The sequence below is a fragment of the Podarcis pityusensis genome (genome assembly GCF_964106645.2).
Source record: "Podarcis pityusensis genome assembly, chromosome: 4".
Taxonomy (NCBI): Eukaryota; Metazoa; Chordata; class Lepidosauria; order Squamata; family Lacertidae; genus Podarcis; species Podarcis pityusensis.
Window position 1 is genome coordinate 26290029 of NC_138027.1, and position 23432 is coordinate 26313460.

The window sequence follows — 23432 nt, forward strand, 5'->3', positions numbered from 1 at the left end:
GTGCTAGCTGGAGCTGACGGGGGCTGTATTCCAAAATGTGGAGGGCACCAGTTTGAGGAAGGCCAGTCAAGACCAACTGGCAGCATCTTTCTTGGCTTTCAGGCAGCAGCCTTGCTCCACTCTGGCTGGAGGATCTAGGAACTGAACCTGTGAGATTCCGCCTGCAAAGATGACTCTCTATGATTGGGCTATGGTCCCTGGCTCAAATGGCAACAGGATTTCAGCTTTACTGCAGATCCAGGACAGCTGAAAATGGGTGTCCACACAGTCTGGACACTACAAAGTGAAAGCGGAATTGTTCTACACCATACGTACCTTTCAGCATTTTTACAGCAACTACTTTGTACGTGGGTGATTTTTTAATTCCAAAAGCGGCTGCTTGTACTACTTTCCCATAAGCACCTCGCCCAAGGGTCTTTCCTGCATCAAAAAAAAATCACAGATGCTGCTTAGAGAGACACCATCAGATAAACTCATAGTATTAAACTTTTCATTATGTTTAAAGTTCTGACTGTGTGAGAATGCATGGAGAGCTCCTGAATTTATATGCCACAAATTATACCACTTTCACAGACCTATGCTCAAAGCAATTCACAATATAAATGAAACCCTAAGTAGTCAAACAAATGATGGAAGTGTGAGCACAGCTGCAAAAGGGGGGGGGGGGAGATTATCACACCTGGCTGCTTCTGATCCAGAGCCTTTCAATAGTAATTATTGTGTTTTGGGCTGTGTACACATCATATATTTAAAGTACATTCTCCCCTCCCAAAGAATCCTGGGAACTGTTGTTGTTTGTTTAGGATTCTGGGAAGTGTAGCTCTGTGAGATGTTACCCACAATTCCCAGGATTCTTTGGCATGGAGAAAGTGCTTTAAATGTATGGCGTGTTTGCATTCTTAGGAGTAACAGAAACTGAGCCACGTCAGCTAAGATATATTAACTTGTTAGAACTGGTCTGTAAAATCCAGGGGAGTAACCTGCCACAGTTGGGATACAAGACAACAAATATTTATCACATTTAAGCTTATGCTTCAAACTTAGCCCACTGTCAAGCCCTAAGAATGATATTGTAGCAATGGCTATGCTGCCTCAAGGCAGCAACTGTATTAACAATCAAAATGTTGCAAAACTGCTGCAAAGTACAGTGGTACCTCGGGTTAAGTACTTAATTCGTTCCGGAGGTCCGTTCTTAACCCGAAACTGTTCTTAACCTGAAACTGTTCTTAACCTGAAGCACCACTTTAGCTAATGGGGCCTCCTGCTGCCGCTGCACCGCCAGAGCGCAATTTCTGTTCTCATCCCGAAGCAAAGTTTTTAACCCGAGGTACTATTTCTGGGTTAGTGGAGTCTGTAACCTGAAGTGTATGTAACCTGAAGCGTATGTAACCCGAGGTACCACTGTACTGGCATGAAGCACTCTGCTGCTGCTGCTGAAAAATGCCACAAGGCACAACAGTAACCACCAGTGCCAGCTGTTGTTTCATTCATTCATTTCTTCTGCAACGATTGGAATGGCCTTCAGTACTTGTCTGGCACTCTGTTATGTCGTCCATCTCTTGGTCAGAGATGGCCTAAGATATTTTGCTGGATAGGGCAAGAAATTAAATGGTTGTAAAAGTACAGTGCTAAGCCAAATAATGGAATGTTTGCTGCCTTTTAAGCATGCCTCCCATAATCTACTATTCCCATTGATATTTGCAAGTCTTGGGATGGGGGACAAGTTCCAGCTGGGATCTCGGCAAGAGCAAAGGATTAAAGCTACGTCCCTCCATTCCATGAATCTAATCCCCCCCCCCCCAGCTACTTATTTTTAAAAAGACGTCAGCTACATAAGGGCAAACTAGATGGCAACATCATACATAGTTTGGACATTAGACTATTTCTCCCTACCTAAGGGTTGCACCAGTCAGATCCCAGCTGGTCCTTTCACTTTTCTGTTCTGCTATCTCCCTGCTTCATTAACTTCCCTTCTTTCCCCTGATTGGACAGGGTTGCTCGGGTTTTACCACATATCAGGTGAAGACGTGTGGTAAAATGTGTGTTCATCTGAACATCTGTCCACCTGGATTCACAGAATCACGAGGACATCAGTAAAGTGAAGGAGATAAAGGGCACCGAAACCTGTTGCTTGTGTTGCAGGAGCCTGATTCTGTCATGGAGCCCTTAGGACCCCCGTGCAGACCAGGCATCCATCTGTTGTAAACCTAACTCCTGGAAGCTCATTGTTTTCTGAGAATTTGGCATTTGTTTTGATCAATAATAGTCCATTTACTTAGGATATTGGAACAAGCAACTTGTAAACTCTCTCTGTACTCAGTAAAACACCACAGGGGTATTGTTGTATTGGCATGTTTTCCAGATATCTTTTCCATCTGAACAATCTCTGTTTCATGGAAAACTAATAAAACTCTCCCCACCCCCCGCTTTAAAAATCCTCTGATATTCTGGTTTCAGTTACATTATGTTTTAGTGCCAAACATTGGCTCCTAAGAACTTGTAGAGACTATTTGGATATTTGAATTCTTGGACCAAATTCTCCTCACTTTACAAGCCACAGAAAATCCCTCCAGCGGCTTCAGAAGACAATGGTATACAGAGCAGCGTTATTAGGAATGTAAGGTGCAATTTATGTCCCACTGAAATCTATTTCCCCCATCGCCCCCTTTTCACCTGGCACAGCAGTATTGAAAGCGGGATCATCTGTATATCTGCCCCAATACCAGCATGAATACAAATCGTCACGAATACACAGTAAAGAGGACATCTGGAAGGGCAATTGAAAAGCAGAGCAAGGGAAAAATCAAAGGCATAAGGTGTCGCCTTAGCCTATAATAGATAATCCTAATATTTAACTCAATCTCTTAGGGGTTATGTTTCTACTACACAGGCTGGTTTTCCCCCACCCCACACCTCCAGGTTCACTTAGGGTAACTGAGATCATGAAAGAGCCACTCTGAGTCAGGGGAAATGTTGTGTGAGCAGACTTTTGGACTCCAACCACTACACTCCTGGAGGGAGCCACACAAACAAACAAACATAGAATTGCTCTTTTTTTTCTTAAAACAAGCTGTCATTCTTTCAATGCAGACAGTGCTTGTTATGCCACTATTAAAGATCCAATTAAAATAAAAATCCTAGGTGGGGTAAAGGACCGCCCTAGGTTGGGTAGTACACTAAGTGATTCCACCCTGGCTACAGGGCTGTGCAAATTCAGGGAGTCTGTTTTCTGCTTGACACAAAGCTGTTTCCTGATTGAATAACTGAATGGTTAGAGCACACTGAGATTTTAAAAAAGGCCTAAGTGGGGGCGTGATCTGCCATACTGTTTGCAGCTTAATGGGTATCATATGGTATGCCTACAGCCACCATAAACAATGGTAGCATAGAACCCTTTGCATATGTTTCTTCATACAGAGACTGTAACAAGAGTCATTTGTTTTCTAAACATTTGCAATTTAATATCTGTTGCAGAGAGCCAAATTATGATACAGTATATACTCACACTAGGCTAATGGCCAGCTCACACCCTGAAGCTCCTCACACCTTGTGTAGAGATCAGCATATGTAAGTCTAGGTAAAGGTAAAGGGACCCCTGACCATTAGGTCCAGTCGCGGACGACTCTGGGGTTGCAGCGCTCATCTCGCTTTACTGGCCGAGAGAGCTGGTGTACAGCTTCTGGGTCATGTGGCCAGCATGACTAAGCCGCTTCTGACGAACCAGAGCAGCGCACGCAAATGCCGTTTACCTTCCCGCCGGAGTGGTACCTATTTATCTATTTGCACTTTGACGTGCTTTCGAACTGCTAGGTTGGCAGGAGCTGGGACCAAGCAACAGGAGCTCACTCACCCGTCACAGGGATTTGAACCACTGACCTTCTGTTCGGCAAGCCCTAGGCTCTGTGGTTTAACCCACAGCGCCACCCGCGTCTAGCTACCATTAAAATCTACTTTACATCTGAATGGATGCCATCAAGATGATGAGGGAAAACTTTGAGACAGGAGGCTGACAAGGATGGCCAGTTTTCATCACTGCCCACTAGGATTGTATTCCTTCAACTTTTATTAAGCAAATAAGCAAAGTGGGAAATAGGCAGAAAACTCTGAAATAAATCCAACGGAACAATAAAACCATTGGAATTATAGGAATTGCTCATCTCAAAGCCCCCCTCCCTTCTCCATTAGATGACATTGGATTAAAAGCCGTGGATTCTCAATGTTTCGTCAGCTCTCCTAGCTCCAACAAAAAATTTACTCAGTGCCCTCCAGGAATCCAAAAACCATTCTGCCTGAAGGACAGGTATAGCTTTCTTTCCCTTTCTCCATTTTTTAACTTGCTTTCCCTGTGGTTTCTATGGCAAAATTGCCACACTTACTTTCCTGTAGGCTTATGGGGATAGTTAGATTTTTCACTCTTTAGATCAAGGCGTGTATGTATTGTAGGATTTGCTACCTGCTTTAATTTTTGCTATCTGAAGCAGCCTTTATATATATTCTGTCACTTTCATTTCATATAATAAACCAAGCTTTATTTATTCCTTGTGTGTAATAACTTCTTGTGGGCATAAGGTTACTAGATACTTCACAAATGATAAAAAATGAAAAATAATTAAAAAATGAAAACGTATGAGATTTTACAGAGCTAATGGGCAAGTTGGAGAAAGAATGACCGATTAAAATTTATCATTAATCACCTAGCAAAAGGAAGATGGCCAGCCCTGTTAACACTTACTCCCATGTAGAGACAAGCAGTATTGCCTTCAATCAAGTCCTTATGACTTTCCTTGCAATCTGAGACAGTTTCCAGATGGGAGAACATCTCCTATATAATAAAACTGCAGATGGCCAACATTATGCTAGTGTTAGTTATGTATATTTCTCATCCAATGAAAATGATTGGCCGATGATTCAGGACAGACAAAAAGAAGTTACTTCTTCACACAACACCTAATTAGTTTATGAAATTCACCACCACAGGATGTGGAGATGGGATGGCCAGTAGCTTTAAACAGGGATTCAACAAATTCACAGTCTATAAGTAACAATGGACACTTAAAAAGCCAAGGCTGCTGTGTTGATCCTTAAACGGGTGGTGGTGAGGAAGAGTCAACACTCACAATTGGCCAATACCTTTATCAGGACCAACTGAAATGTCACTAAACCATAAGCAAACTTTCAAATGCTCCAAAATGCTTCATTAGGCCAGGTGCTACTAAGAGCTGGGAGTGGGGTGAGGTGACAGGGAAAATAGTAATGGGGGGAGGAAGTACAAAAAAACAGGTTGGATGTCCTAGCAATGAGGTCTGCATTTAGACTCGTTTCCAAGATGGAGACTGGAGGTTGAATTAGACTTTTCTAGGTGTTACAGGTGGTGGAGGTGGAGAAAGAAATTCAATTCAGTTCACATTTAAAGGTGACCCATCCAATTTGCATTTTCCAAAACAATATGCAAGCCAAACACAGCCATCCTTCGAAATTTGCATTTCTCCAAATTTAGCAGTTCAGTTCTCCAGACAAGCGACGTGTACAAAAATGCATACCTGAGGGTTAAGTGTGCACAAAAAGCGTACATTCATGGCAACAATGCATTGCAAAATGCTTTGCAAAAATATGTATACTTCTCAAACTTGCGTATTAGGAAAAATTTGTACTCAAATGTTGATGAATTTTCACAGAACTTTTTTTAAAAATTTGCAAACTTGAAATGTGGAGAACTGAATTTAGGATTAGAAAGATGAGAAATGAGAGAAACAAAAATTTACTTATTCATACCCATCCCTAGGAATTCCGACATGTTTTCCTGCAGGTATCAGGTTACATAACTAACTTTTTTAGGATAAAGGAACAATAGTTGATCCCAATTTTTGAAAACATATAGCCTGGTTGTTACCCAGATCCATCTCATGCCTTAAGCAAAACACACACACACACACTCCTCATTAGACAAAAGGCAGAAATAAGAAGAAAAAAGGAATCTTTAGATTAGCAAATATATATGAGGAAAATTCAGATTAAAATTTAGAGGCAGTATGCCATTAAATAGCAGCTGCTAGAGAGAGCTGTTGCCTTCAGTTCTGCTTCTTGGTTTCTGAGAGGCATGTGGTTGGTCCCTGTGAGAAACAGCATACTGGAATAGTTGAAACATTAATCCAATCCAGGAGGACTCTACTTGTGTTCTCATCCCCATCTCCACTTGATAGGAAGAGGCCAGGCCAGCCTTGCAACCAGCAAGTAGTTTTTCCAGCTATGGGAGTTTGTTGAAGAGACATGAATTCAAGTTTGAGCTTTGGTATATGAAGAACCCATAAAGAAAGCTGATCGCCAAAGAATTGATGCTTCTGAATTATGGTGCTGGAGGAGACTCTTGAGAGTCCCATGGGCTGCAAGAAGATCAAACCAATCCATTCTTAAGGAAATCAGCCCTGAGTGCTCATTGGAAGGACAGATCGTGAAGCTGAGGCTCCAATACTCTGGCCACCTCATGAGAAGAGAAGATTCCCTGGAAAAGACCCTGATGTTGGGGAAAGACGGAGGGCACAAGGAGAAGGAGACAACAGAGGACGAGATGGTTGGACAGTGTTCTCGAAGCTACCAGCATGAGTTTGACCAAACTGCGGGAGGCAGTGGAAGACAGGAGTGCCTAGTGTGCTCTGGTCCATGGGGTCACGAAGAGTCAGACACGACTAAATGACCAAACAACAACAACAACATCTGAAGAACAAAGGAATGGTTAACGGTGTGTCAATGCATATGCATCCCAAGTAGCACAAGTGGGTAGGGGATGTGATTATTTGAGAAGCTTTTGGTGAACTGAATGAGAAGGCCCTTGCTTTGGCTACTCTAGGCTCAGATCTTTAGGACTTTGAAGGTTAAAGCTGCCACCATTGGAGTGCTTGCTGGGGCCACATTGTCTGGCTGGTTCTGTTGTGGCACTGCAGAGCTTCCCTTGCCATAACCAGGAAGAAACTGTCAAGGAAGAAGATGGGAGCTGTAACAAGGAGGAAACTGCATGGAAGACAGCTACCGACAGAAAAAAGAGTAGAATTTTGAAGCACTGGAACTAAGAAATCACTTTTATTATCTGTCCAATGAGAGTGATTCTCAGGATATACCAGATGGGAAAGGAAGACTCTCAAACCCTTCAAGGACAGAGATGATTCAGCCACTGAGTGCAGGAAGGAGGAGGACAAGGGTGGTGGTGCTTGGGGACTTCCTACTGAGAGGTACAGAGGCAGCTGTGTGCCAACCGGACCTTTTTGTTCATGAAGCACGCTGTCTGCCTGGCACACAGATCCAGGATATGAAGGACAGGTCACTAAAACTTTTCAGGCTCACTGATTATTATCCCTTCTTACTAATCCACAAGGAGACAAATGGCGCCACAAGACACAACTATGAACATATCACATTTGACTCTGAAGCTCTGGGGAGGAAGGTGAAGTACCTTGGGGCTCAGGTGGTGTTCTTGCCAAGTATTACTGTAAAAGGCAGAGGACTAAAAAGAAAGAGACTAGTATTTCATCTGTGCAGATAGTGTCGACAGGAGAGGGTTGGTTTCTGAGAACACAGTACAAACTTCCTTAACAAAGTACTACAGGCAGGAAATGGGCTGCACCTCATGAGGACTGGAGAAAAATGTGTTTGGCAGAAGCAGGACAAACTTGATCAAGAGGGCTTTAAACTAAATCCGTGGGGAATGGAGACAATAGCCCAAAGGTAAATTCAAAGATAAGCACTAAAGATAGAGACTTGGGAGGTACAGGGGAGGCTGGGGAAGTTGTGGCTGGTGCCAGGCAAACTCCACAGGAGAGACATTGAAGTAAAATATCCATGGGTTTCAGTGTGCAGAGGATGGGAAATAAACAAAATGAACTTGAACTCCTAGTACAGGAAGGTGAATACAGCTTGATAGATAAAACTGAGCCTTGGTGGGGTAACTCCCAAAACTGGAATGAAGCAACTGAAGGCTCTGAAACAGAAAGGGAACATCAACAAATGCACCCCTCCACATAAATTAAAAACAGTGATCATGGTAGCACTGCGAATAGAACATGGATAAAAAGAAATGAAGAAATTAAAATAATGTTGTGATAGGAGTCTATGATATAATGTTGAACCAAGGGGGGGCTGTGGATGACCCTTTCCTGAAACAATTTGTAGAAGTTTCCAACCATTGGCTAATGTCCCCTTGTGACAGAGAGTGTGGTGGCCTCTCAGCAGCATTCAGTACCATCAACCATGGTATACTACAGCAGTGACTCTGTGGAATGATAGTTGGAGGCACAGTAATACAGTTATTCCACCCTTATTTCTACTTCTGTAACGGGTTGGATGCTTGAGAACAAACTGGGAATGAATCCCTACCCAACCAAGGCACTGTGGATTGGTGGTTCACGAGTCCAGGAATTGGGGAAACTGCTTGCTCTAGAAGGGGGTTGCCCTCCCATTGAAGGAGTTGATTCTTAACTTTGGGTCCAAACTTGTCACTGGAGACTCTGTTGTTTTTAGTGGCTGACAGTGTCTTTGGCCAACTTCAGTTGCCTCACGAGCCATGTTCATCCCTGGATACAGATAACCTGGCCATGTTAATGCATGCTCTGTAACATGCCATATCTGAAGATGTCATTGAAGATAACTTCAAAACTGCAGCTGCTAAACTCTTAAGTAGAGCACTGAACTGCAGCCATAGGACACTGGTTCTTAAGAAACCGCACAGGCTTCCAGTAAGTTTCTGAACTGCATTCAAGATGTTGGTGATGACCTATAAAGCCCTAAATGAAGAAGCACTTCTTTTAGTGTCCTGTCTGATCATAAAGATCTTCTGGAGAGGTCCTCCTCAATATCCCATCTTTGGATGTTCCACACTATGGGGTATGTAAGAGGGGCCCTTCTCTGTAATGCTGTACCACTTGGGGAATGCCCTCCACTCTCAGATCTGCCAGATGCAAATCTTGTTTTAATTTCAGTGCCAGGCTAATATCTGGTCATTTTTAATCAAGCTTTGAGTAATAATTAATCCCACTACTTAAGTTGTAGTGACTGTCACTTCTCTTTTAATATTATTTATTGTTTTATTGTTTATCCACTCCTGATCTCCTGTTCACAAACTGCCATAGTTTTAGAACCATAGTATAAGAAACTGTTCTAGGGTATTCGCTCTAGGGTATTAATAAACTGTAGTTCTGAGAATAATTCTTGTTCCTTTTTATTGAATTTATACCTCACTCTTCCTCCAAAGGAGGGTTAGGAATCTCTATTAAAGAATTCTCAGTATCTTTGCCAAATTATAATTCCTCATGTTATTTGAGAGAAGCTATGACCATTAAAAGGGTATAAAATCCAACCTTTCATTCAAGGCATTTACATACCTCATTTAATCATTAGCATTTCTACAACCACCAGTATAAGAAGTTGTAAATATAGGCCCTAAGGACATTTCATCAGTCATGTGAATCAATGGATGAGAGGAGCACAAGATGATTTAGACAGAAGCTAGCTCTATGCAAACTTTTAGGATCCATGGTTAATGAACACTGGGAGAAGGAAGGAGATCTTGCTCACTGACCCTGCTCCCAACTTCCATGTGTTCACCTCTGGAGGTCTGAATAGAATCTATGCTCATACGTAGACTCTATTGAGAAATTCACATCAATGTGTGGAGGGTGGGAATGGGGACAGTGGGCACAATCCACTGGCTACTTCACATGTTATTTCACATAGCTCAGTTGGTAGACTCTTAATCTCGAAGTTGTGAGTTTGAGCCCCATGTTGGGCAAAAGATTCCTGCATTGCAGGGGGTTGGACTAGATGACCCTCATGGTCCCTTCTAACTCTACAATTCTGAATCCATGATTCTGTGATTCATCATCTGGGAATGAATGTCTGGAAGTCAGGCTCACCCCGCTCACCCTCAGCCCCAGGCAGTTACTGAACTAAGACTAGGCTGCAATCCTAAATACGCATTCCTGGGAGTATGTCCCAGTGAGCTCATCAGTGGAACTTATTTGAGTGAGGTGCTGTTAGCAGCGTTACAAATTAATACACTTGACTGGTTCACAATTTATAGCTATGCATTACAGTTAATAGGCCTGATAAAGAAAAGGTGGAAAGTGTAGAAAGAAAATATGTGTGAGACTAAAAAAAAAACTTCCAACAACTAAACAAGAACACGTCGTATTTACAAGATAATAGCAATAGGAGCTGCCAAGGTCAATGAGAGGTTGGACTGACTTCCACGTAACTGGGACTTGTGCGGGAGATGATTTAGCAAACAGGCTGCACCCAGCCAACTTTTCAGAATCTGGTTTTCATTCATGATCACAACATTCTTTCCTTGTTTATGCCATTCCCCCACCCCCCTCCACACACACATTTACACTGCTCCCATTCCAGATTTGTGCCTCAGCTCTTACATGCAAGATAGAACTTAAGGAACTGAATTAACGAGTTCCTGCCAGGGAGAGGAATTCCATACTGCATGCTCCGAGTACCTGGTTTGCCAACAAGTGTAGGTTGGACAGGGAGCTATAGTCTAGGAGGGGTCCCTGGCAAGTACAACTCTCTGGTACACAGACATGTGTTAGAAAACACGTATGCTCTCTTCACACTTTGCATGGCTTAGATGTACCCTTTAAAAACATGTTGGGCTACAGCCAAACAAGAACATGCTTACTTACGAGCAAGACAAAGAGGTCTGCCTCCACCGTCAGAGGCAGCATGCTTTTGAATATCAGTTGCTGCTGTAAACAGAAGGAGGAGAAAGTGCTCTTGCGCTCAGGTCCTGCTTGCAGGCTTCCTATAGGCATCGGGTTGGTCACTGTAAGAACAGGTTGCTAGATTTGATGGGCCTGGATGTTCTTATGTTAAGACCCATCAAATTGAATGGGACTTACTTCCTTATAAAAAGGTAAAGGTAAAGGGACCCCTGACCATTAGGTCCAGTCGTGGCCGACTCTGGGGTTGTGGCGCTCATCTTGCTTTATTGGCCGAGGGAGACGGCGTACAGCTTCTGGGTCATGTGGCCAGCATGACTAAGCTGCTTCTGGCGAACCAGAGCAGTGCACGGAAAAGCCATTTACCTTCCCGCCAGAGCAGTACCTATTTATCTACTTGTACTTTGACGTGCTTTCGAACTGCTAGGTGGGCAGGAGCAGGGACCGAGCAACAGGAGCTCACCCCGTTGCGGGGATTCGAACCGCCGACCTGGGGCACCAAATATGACAGGTGGGCAGGGCCACCCACCTGCCAGTCACTTGATATCATAGTGACATCACTGTCTGGACTGATTCCCTTTTACATTTGGAGGCCAGGGCACAGGTTTGTCTACCTGCTTCCAGGATTTTTAGTCCATGGGTGTCTGATACCCAGGAGGAAACTGATAGTAATTCCTGTTACACAACAATTCTTCAACACTTGTGAATGCATCCCTTGGAGGAAAATAACCTACAAATCGGTTATGAAACAGTGACGCTCAGTTTAGTTCTGCCCCCTCAAAGGGATGAATTGTGCAGATGCTGTGATCCCTACATCTGGTTTCTAAATACGTCTGCAGAGGCCAGATAGCAACAATTGAACTGAGAGTTATTTTTAAAGCAATTCCATTTCAGAACCAGAGGGCAACAGTAACAATTAAGGGGCATAATCTTGTTTTCTGAAATAAAAACAGTTCCCATTAACAGAAAAAAAATAGTTGATAAATAAAAGCTGCTTTGCAGCATTAATCTGCAGTTAATGCAAGGATATAAGAAGAGCCTGCTAGATCACGCCAATGGCCCATCTACTGCAACATCCTGTTCTCAGATGCCCAGCAGATGCTATGGAAAGCCCACAAGCAGGACTTGAGTGCAACAGAACTCTACACACCTGCAATTCTCAGCAACTGGTGATCAAAGACGTATTGCCTCTGGCAGTGGAGAGAAAACATAGACATAATGGTTAGTAGCCACAAATAGCCTTATCCTCCATGAGCTGCAGTCGAGCAACAACTGGAGGGCACTAGGTTGGGGAAGGCTGGTTGAAACCTACATTTTGTTCCTACCAACCCAGAATCGCATGCAATAGTAGAGAAAGAAGCACATGATTACCTAGTTTGAGCCTCTCCCGGGCGAACTCCCATTTGCTGGCCTCATAAGGAAGTCGTTCACATTGTTCATCTAAGGGGACTTCTTCAGGATCCATTATGATTGATAAATAATCTGTCTTTATTTCGGAAGAATAAGGCTGGAAAATAATGTTAAAGATCCCCAAGTCACTACAAAATGCACAGCCATCTTGAGTAAGTTCGCCTGGCTTTGGTCAGGAAGGTGATTGGTTAATTGGATATGACTGCTGCACCTCTTGCCATATGGATACACATTTCATGCTCCAATGTACAATCTGTTAAAGATGCTTCATTTTAACATTGCCATGTATTTTTTTCATTCTGGTGATATTTCCACCACCTTCTCTCATATATATACTGTATTGCATGCTTGATTTCGTCAATTAAATCCATATGAAGACCTCCTCAAATAATTGCCATGTGACAGAGATTCCAGTCTGTACTTTCAGTTGAGTGTATTTTCAGAAAAATGACTAACTACAGCCTCTAAAAATAGCTTTGGCAGACAACTGTACAAAAGAAAATACTGGCATATGCAACAGATGAGTTCAGCTGTCAATGCTTATTGCTTAAAAAAAGTCGCCAAATGCGGTTTGAAAGTTGTGCAAGACTGAGATGTAATCTGCAAAGTATTCACCAGTAACATTTTGTGTACACATTTTTCAAATGTTCAAGAATTCATATTTCCCTGTAGGCTCTTGCCTACGCAATATTATTTCCACATAGTGATGCCTAGCAAGTAATTTAGACTCATTAGGCTGTTAGAAGGATTAAGGCTGCAATCCGATGCATACATACATGGGAACAAGCCTTCTCAAACTTGGAGAGATTTACTTCTGAGTACATGTGCACTTTGGCCACCTCATGAGAAGACTCCCTGGAAAAGACCCTGATGTTGGGAAAGATGGAGGGCACAAGGAAAAGGGGACGACAGAGGACGAGATGGTTGGATTGCGTCTTCGAAGCTACAAACATGAGTCTGACCAAACTGCGGGAGGCAGTGGAAGACAGAAGTGCCTGGCGTGTTCTGGTCCATGGGGTCACGAAGAGTTGGACACGACTAAACAACTAAACAACAACAACACATGTGCACAGGGTCAGGCTGCCTATCTATGATTCAGGGACAAAGGGAACAGTTTCTTTCCTGTGTTAATGGGACGACTTGAATTGCCTTTCAAAGCAGCTAAAATTAGTGCATATAAACTGTTACCTTGCTAAGAATCTCCCTCAAGCCAACACAAATCAGCATTGAAGATTTATCTTACTTTCAGTACAAATGAAGCACAATTTGAAATAACATATTTATAACGTGGATAGTTTTGAAATTATTTCATCCCCATAAGCCAGGCTTTGGATAAAGGGACACTGTCAGGTCCATCCACTGTCAGGTGGCTGTTTCCAGTGGAATGCCATGTCAGTCTGGATTTCTACCTGTGGTGAAGTATGAATTCAGCAAGCAAGCCTGGTGTGTGTTGACAGGAATATGTATGCTGTCTTCACGAGACAGGATGGTTACCTAATATCAGGCTGTCTCCTGACCTCTTCTGTGATCACTGCTCTGCAGTGGTAGACATTTAGTGACAACCTCACTGCTTCACTCCTTGCCCGTGTGAACTGGCTGTGGCAATGGATATAGTGTGGGCATGTCATTCAGCTACTACAACAACTGGCAGAAATTCACATCTTTCAAGAACAGAAAGGAGAGCAGTTGTGTGGCCACAGAAACAGTTAAGGGTATTGCTGCACCTTAAGACAGGGGTTGGCAACCTTTTGGGAGCAACGGGGACATTTAGAATTTTGAGAGAGTGCTGGGGGCGCCAGTCCCAAAATAGCTGTTATGGGGGGGGGGGACATAACACAAAAAGGCATATCCCATTTGGAAAACCAGAAGAGGCTTCAGTGCCAGTGCCTTTGGCCTCACCTTTTTTAGCTTACGGATGAAGAGCGTTAACAGAAGCCAGAAGAGTGTTGCTGCCACGCAAGTGCATGTCAGTGTTATCAGCTCCAGGTTTGAGCTCTCTGAAATTCCTGAGAAAAATAAAACCACAATTAAAATGTAACACTCCGATATACCACAGTTGTTACTAACTCCTATCATGACATTTCTCTAAAAGAAAAACAGCACAGTGGATTTTGCTGCACTAGTAACTGCTGTTGCATTTCGGAGAGTGATAGTCTGGGAAGACTTACTGAACGATATACACAACCAATTTCCATTGCGGCCTTTGAAATGTGACCTGAGCTATGTAAAGGCCTCTATTCTGTGAGCAAATCATGTGTCTTGGGATAACATTTAAAAGATCCAACCACAAGAGCTGATCACATAGTTTTTTCACTTGGCTTTCTCTTAACATTGCCTGCATATACACTATAACTATAAAGCACATTCAAAGCACCCCCAAAGAATCCTGGGAACTGTAGCTTACCCCATCAGAACTACCATTCCCAGCACCCATAACAAACTACAGTTCCCAAGATTTTGGGTGAGTGTGTGTGTGTTGTTAGGGTGTGTTTTAAAGATATAGCATACACAGCCATAGTTTGTTTGTTTGTTTTACAAATTTATTGAAAATTTTAAAAACAGTTACCAAACATAAAGTTTGGTAATTACTTGGTAAGTGTTGTTTGTCTTCTAAGACAACTACATGCACAGATATTAAGTCTTGTATGCAGTCATTCACATGGCATCAAAACAAACTTGAAAACTCTTTTACATTGTAGATCATCCACAGGGTATACCTTGGATATACCAAAGGAATAGTTGAGGGATTGTAGTTGCCCAGGGGGAAAAAAACTCCCTGGACTGGTTCCCAGACTCTGACAATTCCTTTCTTTTACAAACCATTCTCTCCCTTTTGCAAGGCTCAGAGCAAACACAGAAAAGTAGGTGCCTATCACCTGTTATAGCTATGCATCTCATTGTTATTAAAACAATGAATATTAATCATCAAATGGAGATGTAATCACAGACCCCTGTGCTAGCCAGTCATTTACAAGTACGTGCCTCTCACCTGTTCGGGTATATCTAATCAGCAATTGATTACATTATATCTTAATATCACTCAAGATCCATTCTGATGATCACATCCACTCCCAACCAATGTTCAAGGTCCATTTGTAAGACCATTTCACTGCACTTCCTGGGGCAAGGGTGGCTTAAGCTGGCCAGATTTCTAAGGCTGTGACAGCATAACCATACCAGTTTCCATTTTCGAAAAGGAAAAATGTTCCCCTTTTCTTTTTGCTGCAAGGCTTACGGTGCAGACTCCAATATGGAATCAGTGACTGTCATTACACCACAACAGAAGCCTCCTTACTTCCCTCCCACTTCCTCCCCAGATGTAGCTGCTTGACAGCCTGAGTGGCCCGTAAACACTTGAAAGGAATTTCCTAATTCCTGCCAGGCTGCCCCATAGGGTGTGAAGCATCACTATATCTGTCCTCAGACTAATTAATCGTTCAACACTTGAGAGAGCTTAGTCCAAAATTTTCCTTCCTTTGCATGAGGCTTAGAGAGGTCAGATTTTCTGACTGGCTGCTATAAAGCCTGGCATTGTCTAGCATGTTAGATATGGATCAGCCCAATACTCAGTAGGGTTTGGCCATCCCTTCTTCCTACCAGACTGCTTTGCTCTGTTAAAGGCAGGACCCCGGAAATTCAAGAGAGCTCCCACCCCCATTTAGAACTGGCTGACCATGTTTCCTGTTTTCTTCCTGCTTCTTTGTTCTTGGACTAATGTGCTTAGGAGCAATGGATTTCAGCCATCTTCCACTCCCGTCTGAGCCCACCATTTAAATCCTTTGAAGTAACTTAAAAGAGAAAGACTCTTTGAATAACATGAGATTCCTCCCAGGTATCTTTTTATCAGTCAAGCAGAGTAGAAATACATTGGAGTAAGTGTCATGGAGCCAGCCAGCAATAAATCACACAAAGTAAGTGAAGTTAACTATTTATCAGAAGAAACAAGGTCTGCTCAGGAGTGCCAGGCCTAATGAGCACAGCAACTCTTCTTGGTAGGTCTCCCCCCTCCAAGGCACTTGTGGAGACTGAGGGTCCCCATCTTCCCGTAGCTGTCTAAGTCTCCTCCTTTCCTGGGTCTTTCCCAAGCAATCAGAGGCTACAGCAGCATGTCTGTCTTTGCTTCTCCCACTTCATACCTCTCCTGGTCCTGGGAGACTGGGGGGAGAGGAGCTTGTCACAGCAGGATGGGGAGACATCCTGGCTTCTTCACCAGTCTGACTCATCTCTGCCTCTTGGCCTCCCTTCTCTCCTGCCTCCACTTCTGATTCTTATTCTGGACTTCTCTCTGCCACAGACTCTTCATGCTCACTCTTCAGCTTCCAACACTTCCTCCTCTGAGTATCCTCCCTCTTCTCCTTCTGACCACTCATCATTTTCCCACCACCAATCTCTGGGCTCTGAGTCTTCTTCCATTAGGGTTCCCCTGCTTGTGCCTCCCACCATTCCTCGGTGTCTAGCCAGTCCATGACATCAATAAATCTTACCTTTTTTGTTTTTATGCTTTTAAGACAGATTTTTAACTACCTTCTTTTCTTTGAATTTCTTTAAAATCAGTTCATTTTTCTCTCAATCTGCACTGCTATGTCTTTTGGTTTGACCTTGATATATTATCAGTTTGCTGTACTTGCACGACTGACACTCAGATGATTTGAGGGTTTTGGTAAGATAATGGAATCATCCCTGGTGGCTTGGGGGCAGAAAATCGCTCGGACCCATCCTTTCTAGGCACAGGACAAGTGGAAGTGTGGGTGAGATCTGCCCATCTCAAAAACAACAGCAGCCCTTTCCTAAGTGGTTCTGCTAGGTTAAATAAAGCCTGAAAACATCTCAGGAAAACATACGGATCAATATATGAAGGAAATACGGTGAAGGGGAATGGATCGGCTCAAACAACCAAAGGAGCCTAAATCTGGAAAATATTAGAAGCCAATGAACATGCTGCACTGGAATATTAGCATCAAAATATTCCCTCCATGCATTTCCTGCAATCACCATAAATATTTCTGAAACAAAATACAGCTTCAGTTCTTACAAGCAAAACACAAGTTTCAGCTTGTGTCCTAAAAGTACTTCTGCAAAAACTCCTTCCATGCCTCTTACTCCAAGTTTCGCTTCAAATGTCATTCCAGTTTAGGACTTAATAAGAGCATGCAGCAAAGAAGAAATGGCTGGCAGAACTAGCTTGGAACATGATTTCCCAGGTTCTCTTCTTGCTGCTCAGGCATCCCAGCTCAGCATCAGTCTTGGCAGAGGAAAGAGGGATGATTAATGTCTTCCTTGTGGGGTCCTTGGCTAGCCTGAAGGCCCGTGATGCTTGTTTTTAAGCGAGTCTTCAAACCACTGCTCACATTCTGGATGTCTTTCAGCTTTTAGTAGCTACATCTCCAAGGCAGGATCTCGGCAAAGTAATAACTTGAGCCTTATTTGTTGCCAGATATTTAAATTAAATCCCATTTTCCTCTCATAAAGAGCAGGAAAATAATAATTCCTGAGTGTTTATTAAGGGAGGTAGCAGCCGACATTAATTCCCAGCCATGTAAACAAATAGCCTTTTTCTGAGCCAGCCTATTGTTCCATATAAATCACAAGCATCTAATAGGGAGGCTGCTAACACATCACAAAAAAGCATCACCGAGGGAAAGAGATACAGATTTGCATAACATTCTGTAAGTCTATGTAAATGTAGAAACAATATACTATAATTTAAATAGAAATACAATACCCCTCACTATAGATGACCTGTGTGCCTGTTGGGTCTGCTATCCAGGTGCAAAGCCTTGATGGGCAACTTCCAAGGCCCTTGCTCTCTCTCCCTTCTTATCATTCTTTACCTTTAAACCAGATTTGGACTAGACTTGGGATGTAATCTGATAGTAACATGACTGTTCATTCAGCTTTCTTGAGATAAAGATTGCAGCTGGGAGGTACTACTTGATCTGGCCCTGACTCTTGATGTCTTCTATGCTTATGGTAAAAAAAAATTGTCTGCTACTTATGCTGTTTTTAATGTGCATTTTATATTGGACTTCCTTTAATAATGTTTTCTTTTGAAATGTTTAAGTTTTTTTAAAAACTTTGCTGTGTTAAATGTGCATTCTGTAGTTGACCTTTTGTAATGTTTTATTTTGAAATCTTTAACATAATATTTTAGTTTCCTGTAAATTATGTGTGTTATTCTGAATTGTTTTATTTGATGCTTTAATGTAGGTTGTAAGCCACTTTGAGATTTTTTTCTTAAAAAAGTAAAGTGTTATAGAAAGGAAATGAAGATGAGGAATCATATTGAACACCTACCAGTTTGCTACAGTTTCCATTTCATAATGTTGTTCTTTCAGTTTCCTGAGCTTCCTCTGCAGTGAGTTTCACAATCCATTTTGAAATGTTCAAGTCAATTTGCATAACAAGGTGCCAATTTATGAAATCAATTGGGTTGCCTAAGGTTACTTGGGTTGCATGGATGAGACTCTTACCTTTGTACAGTGAGCTACATTCCACCCACATAAAAGTCAGAGGCTTCTACACATGTACACATATATCTCCAACCTCTAGGCAAGTAAGAATCATAGAATCATAGAATTGTAGAGTCGGAAGGGATTCCAAGGGTGATCTAGTCCAAGACCCTGGAATTCAAGAATCACAACTAAAGCATACATGACAGATGGCCATCCAACCTCTGCTTAAAAATCTCCAAGGAAGGAGATAGACTCATGGGAGTCTGTTCCACTCTCTAGCACCTCTTACCATCAGAAAGTTCTTCCTAAGGTTTAGTTGGAATCTCCTTTCTTGTAATTTGAACCCATCGGTTCAGGCCCTAACCTGTGGAGCAGAAGAAAACAAGCTTGTTCCATCTTCCATTTGACAACCCTTGAGATAGTGGAAGATAGCTTTCATATTTCCTCTCAGTCTCCTCTTTTCCAGGCTAAACATACCCAATTCCCACAACCGCTCCTCATAAGGCTTAGTTGCCAGGCCTGTTATCATCCTGATCGCCCCCTTCCACACATGTTCCAGCTTGTCAATATCCTTCCTAAGCTGTGGTGTCCAGAGCTGGACACTGTACTCCAGGTGGAATCTGACCAAGGAAGAATAGTGTGGTACTATTACTTCATTTGATTGGGACACTATACTCCTGTTGATACAGTCGAGAATAAGGTAAAGGTAAAGGTACCCCTGCCCGTACGGGCCAGTCGTGTCCGACTCTAGGGTTGCGTGCTCATCTCGCTCTAGAGGCCGTGAGCCGTCGCCGTCCGAAGACACTTCCGGGTCACGTGGCCAGCGTGACGAAGCTGCAGCTGGCGAGCCAGCACCAGCGCAGCACACGGAAACGCCGTTTACCTTCCCGCTATAAAGCGGTCCCTATTTATCTACTTGCACTTAAGAGTGCTTTCAAACTGCTAGGTGGGCAGGAGCTGGGACCGAATGACGGGAGCTCATCCCGCCGCGGGGATTTGAACCGCCGACCATACGATCAGCAAGTCCTAGGCACTGAGGTTTTACCCACAGCGGAGAATAGTATTAGCTTTTTGTTGCTGCATCACACTGTTGACTCATGTTAAACTTGTGGTCTACAAAGAGCCTTAGATCCTTTTCACATGTACTACTGGTAACCTGAGTGTCCTCCATCTTATATTTGTGCAGCTAGTTCTTTCTGCCCAAGTGTAGAACCAGTTACCTCATTCAGCCCACATTTTACCAGCTTCCTTGTTAGAATATAATTGGGGACTTTGTCAAAAGCCTTGCTGAAATCAAGATACACTATGTCCACAGCATTTCCCTGATTCACCAAGTTTGTAGTTCCATCAAAAAAAAGAAATCAGATTGGTCTGGCATGACTTACTTTTGAGAAAGTTTATAAAGGTGTTGAACAACAGTGAGCCCAGGACAGAACCCTGAGGCACCCCATTTGTAACATTTTTCCAGGATGACAAATGGAATTCCCTATCTCTGAAGATCCACTGAGCAATGTCTTGCTTCCTTTACACTTCTGGATGAAAATATTGCTACGCACAAGACCTTTGTGTGGTTGCTAAATGAACCATTTTGCTACTGTTCAGTTGTATAATTGTAATATTTTTGTGATTTTATCGTGTATGTTTTTAAAATCTCGTTTAAATTTATTTGAAAACTTACTTTAATGGGAAAATGGTTAATAACTTTACAAAATATATTAACATGTGTAACAGCAATTATACCGCCTCCTAAGATAATTGCTAGACAAGGGTGTTCACAGTGCAATCTTCTACTCAAATGTAAGTCCCATTGAATTCAACAAGGCCTATTTCCAGGTAAGTGAGGTTATAAAAAGTTCAACTGAGTCCTACTCTTCATTCATCTCTTCTTGATACAAAAATAGCACCTAGTTCTATCAGCAGAGAGACTAAATAATTTGTAAAGGAAATAAGGAGGGCAGACAGATTCCTTCCTGCTTGAATCACAAACTGTTTTTCAAATCTGTCAAACATAGGGACAACCCACTGATGTAATTTCCCTGAAACTCCTGGGATTACTCCTGTGTGAATTGTGCAGGCACTGGTCTCACAGTCAAATACATTGTACTTTGTTGTACACTACTCTGCCATCTTCCAGTGAAGTGTGGACTCGAAATGTTGATGATTACCAATAATAATAAATGATAAACTGAACACTCCTGGAAGAAGTAAAACCTATGAACACTGACCTACATGGGCGTAGCCAGGATTTTTGTTGGGGGGGGGCAGGTCTTTTGCTCAGGGAAGCAGGCCTTTTGTTAGGAGGGGAGAACCTCAGTTTGCAATGTATCTTTATTGATTTAGGGGGGCAGCTGCTCCTCCTTGCCCCCCCTTGGCCATGCCCATGCCGACCCATCCCCTCCACCCTCTTCCAGTCTTTTTTTGTTCTTTAGTTTGACTTTTTGTTGATAGGGTTGTGCTGATATAACCTGATAACATTCAATTAAAAATATTAATAGAAAAGAAATTGGGGTGTTCCCAGGGCAGAGCTCTTATCAGGGGCTCAAACTGATGCCAAACTGAGTTGAGGGGCCTTTGCCCATCACTTTACAGGGCTGCCACCAACTCCTCCCCTTTGCATCTGCTGTAACACATAGTAAAACGTACCCTGTGTCCTCCTGACACCACCACCTTTGCATTTCTCTATTCCTACACCATGGGTTGCTGTTGGCAGGGACATGAAAATAGAAAATTGGATGTGGTCAGGAAATAAAGTAAGTTTTATTATGTGTTTTAGAATGGTAAAATTATACATAGAATGGTCGTTTTCAGCAACGGCATCATGCTTCCTAAAATGTGTAATGTACCTTCCATAGAATCCTAGAATATTGTAGAGTTGGAAGGGACCCCAACTCAACAATTCTATGATTCTATGAAAGGCACATTACACATTTGTTTTGTTTTATTAATTTTATTCCGGTTATGATTTGTTTCCCATAAAATAGCATGGTTAATACTATAGATCTTTAATTTTGCTGGAAGTACCTTCTGGACAGGGAACACCTACCTTTCATCAATGAGCAGCATGTAAACTGCATCCTTAAAACAGGGATGAGAAACCTGTTTTGTCCACTCACTCCAATATTGTTAGTGTGCAACTCCCATAATCCCTGATAAGGCCATCCTGCCTGGGACTGATAAGATTGATAAACCTCTGAGGAGAAGCAACACCGGTTCCCTATGCCTGAGTTAGAACCTTGGTGGAAATCCGAGGGACTATCTGGGTTCTTTAGCCACTGTTGCTCAATAGTGTAGCCCAAATATTTAGAGGAAGAGAGAGATCTCACTGTAACTGGAGCACACAGTTAGACTGTAAGATTTACTGATACAATATGTTATTGAAGATGAAAACTCAGCAGGATTTTTTTTAAGAGAGTTAAATACCATTAAGACAAGAGCAAAATAACTCTTAAATGTACCATCAATTGGGCAAACCTTAAGCTGGATCAGACAGCTCAGTCTACGCTGAAATCAAAGACACAAAAATGACAAATATATCTCATCCTGGCCTCTAGCAGACTGGAACAGGAAATGAAACAGATCGACGTCTTGAAGGAGGCTAAATATACTCACCCTCCTTCTACCCTGACCCTACGATTCTTGGGTTGCAGCAAAGCTTATTTTCAGGTCAGTATAAACAAATTCTGATCTAGCATTTCCCTTTGGCTTCCTTTGTGACCTAGTGCATTTCCTTTAGTTAAGGCTTTGTTTGAAAAATAGTGCAGACAGTCAACAAGCCACTTTACCTGTTCCTCCAGGAAGAGCAAGTTCTCCTCCATGAAAAGCAATGGGGACTTCTGAGCAGATCAAAGAGGAAAAACAAATCAAATTAAGACACATGCAATGCTTTACCTTGTATGGTGACGTAAGCTGAACTCTGCACTGTTCCTTTTAGGTTGGTAGCAACACATTGGTAGTGTCCAGCATCATCCTCTTGCACTCTTTCAATCAGTAGACTCTGGCTTCCTGGCCCTAACATTATACCTGTGGAGTGAGGAGTATTTGAAATGAATTATAATAGTGCACAAAGAGGAAGGGTTGTCTGTGTAACAGAATCATCTTCTGTAGGAAGCAACCCAAAAAGAAAGCATATTCTAAGCATTCTCTTGTGATATTACCTGTTTTCTAGTCTTTTTCTATAGTTAGAAATGAAAGAGGTTTATTTCATGGGCAGTAATAACTTGGAAGTCAATAGCTTGAAAGCTTCTGGTGGGTGGTGACTGGTGATACACTCACCTACTTTGAGGCGGGGGTGGGGAGAGGCTGAAGAAAAATGGAAGGCTGTTAACAAAGGAGACAGAAGTCTTGAGGATGCTTCCAGACTGCACCAGGTTAGTGAGGACCACTTGCTTTGTAATATTCTCCCATATATATAGAACTCCCTGTGCACCTTTTGGACTGTATCTGTAGGTTTCCCCCTCTGTGTCAGATAACTGGGGTCAAATAAATGTTGTTTACTTTTTATAATACATGGAAGATGGATCTTCCTCAGGAGGTTGTGGACTCTCCTTCCTTGGAGGTTTCTCAGCAGAGGTTGGATGGCCATCTGTCATGGATGCTTTAGCTGAGTGACCAACCTTGCAGGGGGTTGGACTAGAAGGATGACCTTTCTACCAGTAAGACAGTGGGGCCACAGGAAGGAAGCAAGGTCAGAAGGGGGCCACGGTCGAAAAAATGTTGAGAAACATTGGTCTAGATTGCACCCTGTGCCTTGTGGAGCTGGGTTGACGCTGCCTGATGCTGCCAAGGGGCTCTGAGCCGCTCAGCAGCACCAAACTGAGCGGTAGTCTAGCAATCTGGTGAACCAGGTTTGCTTCCCCGC

The 23432-nt window shown here is 42.7% G+C and overlaps 1 protein-coding gene across 14 annotated transcripts in view; it reads right to left on the reverse strand.

Annotated features, from left to right (window-relative positions):
* Positions 1-23432, reverse strand: part of FLT1 (fms related receptor tyrosine kinase 1) — a 135057-nt gene that overhangs the window by 19307 nt on the left and 92318 nt on the right. For all 14 annotated transcript variants that reach the window (XM_081004046.1, XM_081004054.1, XM_081004045.1 and 11 more), the window contains 4 exons: positions 22463-22594; positions 14022-14128; positions 12084-12219; positions 316-420 (listed from right to left, as the gene is read on the reverse strand). In XM_081004046.1, the coding sequence (XP_080860172.1) occupies positions 316-420; positions 12084-12219; positions 14022-14128; positions 22463-22594 (480 nt within the window). The remainder of the gene's footprint in view (positions 1-315; positions 421-12083; positions 12220-14021; positions 14129-22462; positions 22595-23432) is intronic.